The sequence below is a fragment of the Stegostoma tigrinum genome, chromosome 4 (assembly GCF_030684315.1).
Source record: "Stegostoma tigrinum isolate sSteTig4 chromosome 4, sSteTig4.hap1, whole genome shotgun sequence".
In the NCBI taxonomy this organism is placed as follows: domain Eukaryota; kingdom Metazoa; phylum Chordata; class Chondrichthyes; order Orectolobiformes; family Stegostomatidae; genus Stegostoma; species Stegostoma tigrinum.
The window spans coordinates 43,449,098-43,461,750 of NC_081357.1; the positions used below are offsets into that span (position 1 = coordinate 43,449,098).

At 40.3% G+C, this 12,653-nt stretch overlaps 1 protein-coding gene across 6 annotated transcripts in view; it reads right to left on the bottom strand.

Moving 5' to 3' along the window:
• hbs1l (HBS1-like translational GTPase) overlaps positions 1–12,653 on the bottom strand; it is a 167,069-nt gene that overhangs the window by 105,638 nt on the left and 48,778 nt on the right. The window contains exon 6 of one of the 6 annotated variants that reach the window (XM_059645309.1): positions 4,872–4,883. The exons of the other annotated variants lie outside the window; for them this stretch is intronic. Coding sequence (XP_059501292.1) covers positions 4,872–4,883 — 12 coding nt within the window. The remainder of the gene's footprint in view (positions 1–4,871; positions 4,884–12,653) is intronic. 6 annotated transcript variants of the gene reach the window in all.

A 12,653-nucleotide genomic window follows, 5' to 3' on the forward strand; every position in this document is an offset into this window, starting at 1 on the left:
AGATGGAGGTACAACAGCAGCAGTCAGTGTAAGTAAGCATGCACGTGCAGCAAGCAGTGAAGATGACAAATGGTATGATTCCCTTCACAACAACAGTTTGGGGGTAGGGGTAGGGATAAAGTCATAGAGGTCTTCAGCACAGAAAAGGGTCCTTTGGCCCAGTAAGTTTGTAGCAGTCAAAAACATTCATCTAACAATTTTAATCCCATTTCAATATTCTTGTATACCTCGGAATTGCAAGTGCACCTCTAAATACATCTTTTCCACCTTTACAGGCAGTGAATTCCAGAATCTCTCCAATTTCTGGGAGAACAAAAATTTCTTCACATCCCCCATTAAATTTCTTGCCTATAACCTTAAATCTTTGCCCCAGTCATTGTTCCCTCCATCAAGGGGAAAAGATTCTAATCATCTACAATGTCAATGGCCTTCATAACTTTATACATCTCAATCATGCCCCTGCACCATGTCCTCTACTCTAAGGAAAACACCCTCAGTTTATTCAATCTCTCTTTGTAATTAAAACTCTCCAGTCCAGGCAACGTCTTGGTGAATCTACTCTGCACCCTCTCTAGTGCAATCACATCCCTCCTGTAATGCAGCTTCCAGAACTGTGTACAATGCTCTAGCTATGGCCCAACCAATACTTGATACGGATTCAGCATCACTTTCCTCATTTTAAACCCTATGCGTCAGCCAATACACACAGGTATACCATTTGTCTTTGTAGCTACTACCCACTGGACTTGCACGTGTCCCTCTGATCCTCAGTGTCTCCCAACGTTTTACTGTTCATCACTGTCTTACTTCATTTGTCCTGCCCAAATACATCACCTCACACTTATCCAGGCTGAATTCCATTTGCCACTGAGCAGCGCATCTAACCGGCCTGTCTACATCCTGTTGTATTCTATCCTCTATCCTCCAGCTGTAAGTAATCTGACGTTCTTTAGTTTAACTAAATTGTAGCCAATGGCTCATTAATTAACTGAATTTCCATTTACAACTTAGGTAAATCCAAGTAAAAATGAAATTACTGAGGAGTGTGAGTTTAGATGATGCTTCTCCTGATCTCAGATCCTAGCGACCTGCCTCAATGTCTTCATACACTCGATATCATATGCACTGTTTGTCTGATGATCTGATTTTCTTAAGTGTCACAAAAGTGAAGTAATCATTTGCAAATCAGTTTCACATATTAACAGGCAAATCAAACTATTGAATTTTTAATTAACTTCTTGAAATAGTAAATGCTATCCAGAGTTGGAAAGTGTATCACGAGAGGGCTGTTCAATTGTCATAGCAGCAATAATCCAAGTAAAATTGTCAATCAAAATACTTAATTTTCACAACCTTAGTATCTTATTTGATCCCAAAATGAACTTCTACCTTAATATTCATGACTATTCCTAACACCATCTATTTCCACCTCCCTAATACTATTTGACTTTAACGCATTCTCAGCTCATCTACTGCTGAATGCCACATTCATGTCTTTTTTATTTACCTCTAGACTTTATTCAAACACTCTTCTGCCTGGGCTGCGGCATTTGAGACCCTGTAAACATGGGGTCAACTGAAGTTCAAATGCTCATTGAGCTTCAAGGTCATATTCCCATATTACTCATGCTCATCAGCCGATATGAACTTTTTGTCAAGCAAAATCTTGATTTCAGAATACCCATTCTTGCTTTTCTAATCCCTCTATGGGCTGAACCCTCTCTATCTATGTAATCTTCTCAGTCCCAAAACACTTCCACATTATCTCTCCTTTAATTCCACCCTCTTGAATATCCCCACTTTTAGTCACTCAACCGTAACTAGCTGCCTCAAGTCCCTGAGACTCAAGATCTGGAATTTCTGTGGTGCATTACTCTGCATATTTACCTCCCCTTCCTCCTTAAAACCTCCTTCATTTACGAAGCTTATGGACCTCTAAACTAATATTATGTCATGTTGCTTATTTTAATTTGCTTCAAAATGCTCATGTAAAACATCCTGAATGTTTCACTAAGTTAAAGCTGCTTGCAAGTGTTGAAGAGGCAAGCAAAAGAGCAGGGGAACTAGGGACAAGGACGCAGTTGGAAGCAAGCCTAACAGAGAAAGAAATGACTGACAGACATGCAGAAAGACAGGTACAAGTTCAATCTTTTTGATCAATGTTGTTGGCTGTTCAGAAGGGTAATGAATCATTATTTTAAAATAATACAATGATTCTAACTTCAAACAATTCTGCAAATTGAAACTGATAAAGAGGCAGAGAAACAACACAGAAGAAGGGTCCCGATCCGAAACATCAACTTGCTTGCCCCTCTGATGCTACCTGACCTGCCGTGTTCCTCCAAATCCATACCATGTTGTCAGAGAAGCAACACCTGCTGTCATGCTAACATTTTCTGCACTAGGCCTGCTCCAGCATAGCCCTATGCAAGTTTGAGGAACAGCATTTTATTTTCTGATTTGGCACTTTATAGACTTCAGGGCTCAATACTGGCTTCAGCAACTTCAGACCATGAACACTGTTCTCTATTCTCATTTCACGCTCCTCCCTACCATTAATATCCATTTTTCACTTACATCTCTCCTCTTCTACCATTAGCACTCACTTTGCCTTTTGCTCTGGGCACCCTTTTCATCTGTTTCACTTCTGTCAATATCATCATTTTCCTGCCTCTTCCATTTCAAAGAACAATCATGTTGAGCTTGAAACATATACTGTTTCTCTCTTCACATATACTGCTAGATCTGTTCAATTTCGCTTTTACTGAGAGTCAGGATTCTTTATTCATTTGTTTGATTTTTTGAAAAAAGTTACAAGCTGAATTTCAATAAAATAACAAAATCTGAGAGGCAAACAGATTGGGAGTGCTGAGGAAGGAGGACATGGGTTTTAAAGGCAAATATTTTCCTAGTCACAATGTTTTCACAGCATAATGTTAAACTTTTACCTCGTATACTGCAAACCATTTTGGCCCTGAACCACAAGCTACAATATTTTGTGGCTTAAGGTCCAAAGGTAACTGAAATGGAAATACTGAGCAGATATCACTGAATGGCATAGGAACAAATTACTGCAAATGCTGGAATCTGTCCTGTAAATAACAAATGCTGGAGATCACAGTAGGTCAGACTGCATCTATGGAGAGAGTACTAAAACTGAATGGTAAACAGATTTGAAAGGTTAGACAGTCGCATCTTGTTCCTATGTAACTGTAGATTACTGGCTTATTTTGCATCATGTTAAGACACCATACCTAGTCCTCTCAAACTAGACAGATGAACTGTATATCAGTAACCTTTCCCAAAAGGGAGAGATAGGTGATTTGACAAAATTAAGAATTTTTATTTGTCAGGTGATTTTTTTCTCCCTAATCATGACTTAGAAAGGGTTAAATTTAAGGCTTACAAACTGATTTAACCAAAAGCATGGATTTGTGAATGGTTACTTGCTTGTTATTGACCAATCAGTATCAACAAGATTGAACTTGTAATTATGATTGGAAATTTTCCCTCAGATAGCAACACACTTAACAATTTATTGAAAATATTGTCAACAGATCACTGGATCAAGTCAACAAATTTATAGCCAAATGTGGCGCATATACCATGTTTGGGCAGATGTTATTTTGGAACATACAAATGGATAACTATATAAATATAATTATGAGCAATATGGCTTTGTGTCCTTTGTTGTAGTATATCTTGTAAATAATTTGGAAATCTATCTTGGATGACATTAAAACTTCAAGGACAGCAGTTAGCTTGAACAAATTCTCACAACTTCACACCTATACAAGACGAATGTGATTGTATTTCAAAGGTTTTGTGCCAAAGATTAGCCCAGAAGTAATGATGCTATTTTGATTAAGAAGAAATAAGCGGAATCTACATTAAATGTATATCTACCGTATCCCATGTTGCAGCATATGAGACAGCCACAAAGAGTGGATCATGGTAGTGTCGAAACATAAAATATTCAAACACAAGTAGGTCATCCAGCCCTTCATGCCTGCTCCATTTTTCAAATCAGCTGATCATTCAACTCAGCACACTGTTTCCTCTTTCTCCCCAATTCCTTTAGTCCTAAAAGCTATATTCACACCTTTCTTCAAAGTCTTCACTGTTTTGGCCTCAACAGTTTCCTTTGGCTAAGAAGTCCACAAGCTCAGCATTCAGCTCATCCTTGTCATAAAAGGCCTATCTATAGACTCTCACCCCACAAGTGACATGGTGGCAGATATGGCAATGGTAAAGGCATGGGAGGAGGGAGTATATGGAGAGGAAGAAAATGGAGAGTTTCAGGATAAAGGAAAATGGGACGGGGCAGAGGAAAAGGAGGATTCAGATGCAAAGCGTAAAGAAATATCTAGGATTAAGATGATCATGGTGTTGTGGGAGGTGGAGGGAAGTTGCAGGCAGGCAGCAAAGGCAGGAAAATTATGGCAGGAGTGTCAAATTGAACAAGTTGGGTAAATTATGTAAGATTGCAAATGGGGTGGCCTAGAGCTAGCAAGCTTCAAGTTGGGGCATATTAGTTGCTTTGCTCAAGAACATTTCTTACCTATGGGCAAGTGAATTGCTACATCAGCTCAGTCAACTATTACAACTGTGTTGTTACATTCTTACATGGATGCCTATGGATAAGAATCGACAATTTTAAACAAGACGACCATTAAGTCCTTACAATGCAGCTTCAGGAAAACAAAAAAAAAAGAGATGAGTTTTCAATGCATTTTGGCATGAAACACTTGCAAAAATTTGAATACATTAGTTACTGAACAAATTTATCCAATGGTTTACAGCTCCTCTGAATTTATTTAGATGTGTGACACATCGTAGTTAGCAGTGCAGTGATAAGTTATTGGTTCAACCAGTATGTTTTACTAATTATAGTCAGATAAGGTCAGATAAAAGGCACACTATGGTACCCTTGTAATAGGTTAACTTCTGAACGTTCCTCGTGGCATTGGAAGCCGAAGAAATATCAAACAATGAGAAGGTAAAACTGTAACAATAGGTCTGAAACCTATACAAACTAAACGTGATGAAACTAGTGCAATATTTCTACTCCCTCATCCGGTGCTGCATTGTGCTACTGTAAGATTGTTCACCTTTCCTTAATCTCCAGCAACTAAAAATTATTCCACTCTCCAATGAGGTACCCAAAGAAATGCCATTTTGATTACAAACCAACCTACTTATTCAGTAAATTAACTGTTAACTGTACAGTGAAAATTTATTATTACCACTTGAATATATATTCCAGAAGATAAATACCGTTTGTCTTAATTTTAGCACTCTCAATCAGTACATCCCAAATTTGTTCCCCACTATCATCTGATTTTGAGGCTTGAAAATTGTCATAACTCCTTAATATGAGTTCTGACACCCACATTGGTAAGTCCTGCTCTAGATGGGGACAAATACATTTGAAACTTTCACCCAAGTTAATGTGAAAGCACTCTACATGCCCTGATCCTCGTAAGATTAAAACTAAAAAAAAAACCTGGCCACATTTCAAAAAAATCCCCCAGTAAAAGATGATTGTGAAAGATTATTCAAAAAGCAATGCTGATACTGTTAAAACTGAGCACGCAAGAACCTGACATGAAACTAGAAGATTGCCTACATTTAACACAATGTAGTAATCTTTTTTTAAAAAACACAGAGAAATGCTTCAGATAACTGTGCAGCATAATCTAAAAGCATGCCTCATCTCAATTGGAGCAGCCAAAGCCTTGTGCCTATGCTTCCTGGAATCTCAGTTCTGATTACCAGAGAAAAGAACAAAAGGAAAGTACTTAATCTGAAAAAATATCATAATCACATCATATTCAGTCATCTTCCAACTGCAGTGATTGAGACTAATAAACACAGGAAAAACCTAATATATTGCCTGATGAACAAGACATATCGGAGTCAGACTTAGCATTTTCTACATACACTTGTAGACCTAACTGTGTAGTTACAACTATTTAAATACTATTCAGGGAAGGAGTACAATTCCCCTCAAAGACAATAGTGAGCCAGCTGGATTTTTACCATAGCATTTTTCACAATCGTTTATCTTGTGCTACTCTACAAATAACCAAATTTTTCTCTGATCTTCCTATGATGTGATTAGAACTTCCAACACCTCAGTTTCTAGTTCAGTGTCATTGCCGCGCAACACGCATTTTCTCTTTATTGATGTTATTCAGTTGATAACCGAGTCAGCAGGTTGTGATTCAAACCTGTCTATGTCCCTTGGCAAACAATTCAGAGAATCTGTTCCGTTGATAGAGCAGTCAAGAAGCAGATGTCATCAATCTAAGTTAACCGGCAAAAGAATCAAAGGCAACATGCAGAAAAATCTTCTTATGCAGCAACCAACTGGGTTCTGAAACACACTGTCAAAGTTTGATAAAAACAACTGTCACTTTTGAATGGGAACTGGATAATTGCTGATGAGAAACAAGGCTTACAGGGAGAGGGCATGGTAGTGAGACTAGCTGAATTGCTCTTGCAGAGAACTGGTAACGACATGAGGGGCCTTCTATGCTATTCTATATTCTTGTGACTTCAGTACAGAATTCACAGGTTACTACATTTCCAAATCTACCATCTGTGATCTAAGACAAAAACCAAAGTCCCCTCTACTTGCTTCAGTCGACATGAAAGATCCCCAAACACTACCTTATGAGAAGCAGGGGATTTTCCGGCAATACTTGACACTCAATAAATAAAAAATTGCTTGGTCATTCATTGGTAGTAGGAACTGCCATGGATGGAGAATCTGAGATAACAAGGTGTAGAGCTAGATGAACACAGCTGGCCAAGCAGCATCAGAGGAGCAGGAAAGCTGACATTTCAGATCTGGACTCATTTCTGTAAAAGGCCTTCTTCTGATGCTGCTTGGCCTGCTGTGTTCATCCAGCTCTACCCCTTGTTAGTTTGATCATTCATTAACTTGCTGTACATAGAGGTTGGTGGCTACAAAATGACAGCCATTTTTGCTTATATAAGTGACTGAAATACAAAAGCATTGCCTTGGCTGCAAAGGACTTCTGCATGTTCTGAATATCTAATAAGGTCTAATCAATTAGAATGTTTGTCAGCTTTTTGTAAATTCATTCATGTGATATGGGCATCACTGGCTAGCCAACATTTATTGCCCATCCTTCGTTGTCTTTTAGAAGGTGGTGGTGAACTACCACGTGAACATGCTGGAGGTTGATTCAATGCCTTTATGGAGAGAATTCCAGGACTTGGATTTCAGTCAATAAAGGAATGGCGATATACTTCCAAGTAAGGATGGTAAGTCTCTGGAGGGGAATTGAAGGTTGAGGTATTCCCCTGTATCTACTGCTGGAAGTGGTCACAGAGTTAGAAGATTGCTGTCTCAGCATCTTTGGTGCATTTATGCACTGTATCTTGTAAGTAGTACATACTGCTGCTATTGAGTGTTGCAAATGGAGGGAGTGGATGCTTGTGGATGTGGTTCCAATAAAGTGGGCTGATTTGTCCTGGATGGTGTCAAGCTTCCTGACTGTTTTTGAAGCTGCACCTATCCAGTCAAGTGGGAAGTATTCTATTACACTCCTGGCTTGTGCCTTGTAGATTACGGAAAGGCTTTGGAGAGTCAGGAGGTGAGCTACTCTCTGCAGTTTTCATCATCTCTGACCTGCTCTTATAGCCACTATTTATTTGGTGAGTCCAGTTAAGTGCCTGGTCAATGCTGACCTCCAGGATATGGGGTATTCAGTGATGCTAATACCAATAAATGTCAAGGGATGGTGATTAGATTGTCTCTTACTGGTGACAGTCATTGCCTGGCATTGGTGTGGCATGAATGTTAATTGCCACTTATCAACTCAAGCCTGGATACTGTCCAGATATTGCTGCATATGAACATGGATTGTTTCAGTATCTGACATGTCATGAACTGAACATTGTGCAGCCATCAGCGATAATCCCCACTTCTGACCTTATGATGGAGTCAAGGTCATGATAAAACTGAAAATGGATGGGCCTCGGACACTATCCTGAGGAACTCATGCAGAAATGCGTTGGAGCTGAGATGACTGATCTTCAACAAACATGACCATTTTCCAATGTGCCAAGAATGAGTCTAACTAGCAGAGAGTTTGTCTCTGATACTAATGATTCCAGTTTTACTTGGGTTCCTTGATACCACACTCAGTTGAATGTGGCCTTGGTGTCAAAAGACTATCACACACATCTGACCACTGGAATTCAGTACTTTTTCCCATGTTTGAACCAAGGCTGTAATGGAGGTCAGGAACTGAACGCCCCTGATAGAATCTAAACTGGATGACATTGAGCAGGTTACTGCTGAGCAGGTGCTGTTTGATAGCACTACTAATGACACCTTTTATCACTTTACTGATAATTGAGAGGATACCGACGGGGTGGTAATTGGCTGGGTTGGATTTGTCCTGCTTTTAGACATATCTGGCAATTTTCCACATTGTCGGACAGATGCCAGTGTTGTATCTGTACTTGAAGTGCTTGGCTCAGGGAACGGAAAGATTTGGAGCACAATTCTTAAGTACTATTGCTACATGTTGTCAGGGCCCATAGCCTATCTCATGCCTCAAACCATGTCACCTGAATTGAATTAGCTGAAGACTGGCATGGCTCGGTTGGGAGTACCTTCATCTCTGAATGACAAAGTTCCAAGCTTAAATTCCATCCCAAGACTTGATCACAAAATCAAGGTTAAAGTTACAGTCCAACACTTGTGTAATTCTATACTGTTGAAGGTGTCTTCTTTCAGATGAGATTGGAAGTGATGGTCCATCTGGCTGCTTAGATGAGTGTGAAAGATCACACAATGGCACAAATCTGAAAAGGAAGGATTGTGCCTAGTACTTGATTAATATTAAATCCTCAGTCAAAAACAGATTATCTGATCATCACCTCGTTGCTGATTGTCAGAGTTTGCTGTGTGGTCTATATTGCAGCTGTGCCTACACTTCAAAAATACATGTGACTGTAAATGATTTGAAACATTTAGTAGTCAGAGGAAAGGGCTCCATAAATGCAAAAATTCTGTTCAAGATATGCTCCAGAATGCATATTAAAATTTTCCAATGAGGAACTTCTATTTTAAAGTTAAAATAATAACATAAATACTGTTGCTAAATTCCTCTTATCAGTGTCCCAGTAGAACTTCCCTCACAAATTCATTGGTGTTACCATTACTGAATCCCCATATCCTGCAGGTCAACATTGACCAGGCACTTAACTGGGCTTGCCAAATAAACAGTGACTACAAGAGCAGGTCTGAATACCGCAACGAGTAACTCACCTCCTGACTCTCCAAAGCACTTCCATCGTCTACAAGGTGCAAGCCAGGAATGTAATGGAATACTCCGCACCTGCCTGGATGGGTGCAGCTCCATCAATACATTAGAAGTAGATGCACATCTGTGCGCAATCAAAAAGATTATAGAGATGGTTGAGCCCCACTATCCCGACCACTGCAAAGTCGATCAATCTGAAAAGCCCAATGCTGTCCTAGCTAGCCTGGGTCTATAGAGGGATGCCGATCCTTTAGTTGGAGCATCAAGTCAGTGCAACAGAGCGAGACCTTGGAAAAAGACAAAAATGACACATAGTCCACAGCAACCTCCAGGTTCTCCAATGTAGCATGGATGGCTCTGGTGCATGAGATGGCCAATAGAAAGGTTATCTATCAACAGACCAGGAGACCATCCAGACAGACACTGAAGAACTATAGCATACAGTCTCTAGAATCTAGTGACGCAAGAAATTCACTGACCTCACACAAATAACCAGCATCAACCAACGTGTCACCACATCTAACCAACTGTACCACTAGGCGCTCATGCTGCCCAATTTACAAAGACCTTCACTCACATACCAATAATTTTTACAAACAACAGAACATATTTCACATTCGTAGCTTCACCTCACCCTAACATAATTAGCATTGCTATTCAACCATGAAAAGTATATCATCCAGATCGCATCACACGCACTGACACACTTTCCTCTCCCCTTTGCAGGAAAAGGCATCCCACAGACACAAGACAGGCACCCAACCAGAGGGGGCAGTGCGACTGTACATCCTCACCCAATGAAGGAGACTGTGCTCACCACCAGTACAGCAGCCATGAGACACACACCGATCAACGGCAGGGCTCATACAAAGATGACAATATTCTAATAAGTATCAGAGGGGAGGCGATGGCCTAGTGGTAGTATTACTGGACTGTTAATCTAGAGACACAGATAATGTTCTGGGGAACCTGGGTTCAAATCTTGCCACGGCAGATAGAGGAATTTTAATTCAATTAGAATATCTGGAATTAAGAAACTAATGACAACCATGAATCCATTGTGAATTGTCCAATAAAGCCATCTGGTTCACTAATGTCCTTCAGGGAAGGAAACAGCCTTCCTTACTTGGTCTAGCCTATATGTGAATGCAGACCCACGGCAATGTGGTTGACTCTGATCTGCCCCCTGGGCAATTAGGGATGGGCAATAAGTGCTGCCTAGCCAGCGATGTCCTAATCTCATTATTGAAAAAAAGAGGAAAATAATTCTCACTTTGCCCCTCAACTTAATCTTTTCTAAGATACAAACTGAAGATAGCTTGAAATCCTTGTTTTCAATTCCCTACTCAGGTGCAAACCTATCCTAGTGCCTTTCTACTTTCAGATATACAAGAACTACAACTTAGCCAAGCAATGATGCAGGAGTAAGAAACAGAAGAAGCTGATAAAGAAGAAGCACTGTTAGTTGTGCAATTCATTGCAAAGATCTGCTCGGATACTGACAATATGCACTTGAGAAGATAGCATACAGGAAGAATCTGCACACAATACAACAAAGAAAACAAGGCTTGCATCCATGGCAGGAAGAAAGTGTAGCATAGGTGTTAAGTTATTACAGTGCAACATCTCATCGGCTCTGCCACAGAGCACTCAGATGCAGACCTTAACAGGGCAGCACTCAGAAAAATACCGATCGATATTCACATCTAAATGCTTCTGAAGAATTGAACAGCCTGCCAAAAATCTTGCAGCCACTTCAAGGGGCTTGGAGGTATTCAGTACCAATCTTACAAATGTCAAAATCATCCTTCCTAGCATGGAAGTGGTGGCCAACTCCATCTCAACATGTGGACTCAACCATACTGCACTGTTTGATGACTATGTCTCAACAAGTTGCAGAACAAGCAACCAGGAATGACTAATAAAGGCTGGTCAGCCACTGACATCTATGTCCCACAAGAAAATGCTTTTCTTAAAAAAAAGATGAGTACTGCAGCACAAGCTCAAACAAAGTCATACAAGTGCAACCTGTTGCCATCTGGCTGTGGATACCATTCAGTAAAGGAGCTTACAGGGTCCCATAACAATTCTTCAACACATTTCTAAACTTGCTGAGCTGCTGCCCCATCTCGAGATGCCAACATCCCTCATCCCACACTGCCCACCAGGCAGCCTCTTCAGACTACAGCTGCGCATTTTGAGGTCTTCCCTGCCCAGAGATGTTTAAAATAGTCTTTCAAGGTGGTTTTTGCTTTCTATCAGACATGCTGCCTTCACTAGGACAAACACACAAAAACAGATGGAAGAAAGGCAATACTGGACTGCAAAAGGATGATGAGAGGAAATGTTGTATGAAACATTAATTTTTTTTATTTATAAATTTGGTTTGGAATGTTGTCTGGAGTAGCTTACATTGGAGCATTGCAGTCAAGAGGATGCTGTAACGGTCACTAGTCGTTGCCAGAGGGAAAATGAGGTGCTTTTGACTGGGGAGGTGGTGTTATATTCACAGCCAGAACAACCTGTCATGTACTGCAAGCCATGGTTTTTGGTAACCCATTCATTCCTCTCCCTCAGTTGTCATAAACCTAGTGGCGAGGGTTGTGCCCTCATGGTGAGTTATACAGGATTCAGTTACACCACAAAAAAAACACAGGATTCCTCAACGGCACTCTAGACAGTTCGCCAAGAATCCAAATGGTGCTGCACAACTCTTATTATAATGCCTCTAGTTCATAAGCACAGTTATGCACCAGAGTCACGAACCAGGTAGTCAGAGGGTAGTTTGTATCATATAATAGCCACAAAGGACTGCTGTAGCATAAACACATAATGATTGCTGGCAACACCAGGCACTGATCTGCAGAATGTGCTGAATATAGTTACAAAGTGGCTTTGCATTTAGGGAATGGAACCCCTTCCAGGTGCATACAGAACAAGGCTGAAATTGCAAGTAGCATCTAAAAAGTGATGTACAGACTCAAGAGGATCTTGCAACATGGGAAGCCTGCTCTCCTAGCAAAATTATATCTTTACTCCACACACTTCTCTGTGCCAGAAACAAACATTCCAATTTCCTTACCATACACAGCCTCATTAACCTTTGTTACACAGTAGTAGACAGCAAACTGTGTGGTATTAGAAATATCACTTACACCGGCCAAAAAGCCCAACATGAAAACTATTCATGGCAATGGTCGTCTTCACTACCACTAGCAATATTATTCTCACCACACTCGAGACTGCACAGCTTCCAGCAATTGTTCAGAGATTTTAACAAGAATGACTTTAGCGAAATGCAGATGTCACACATGGTGCTCCTTACTGAAGTTAAACAGAATTGTT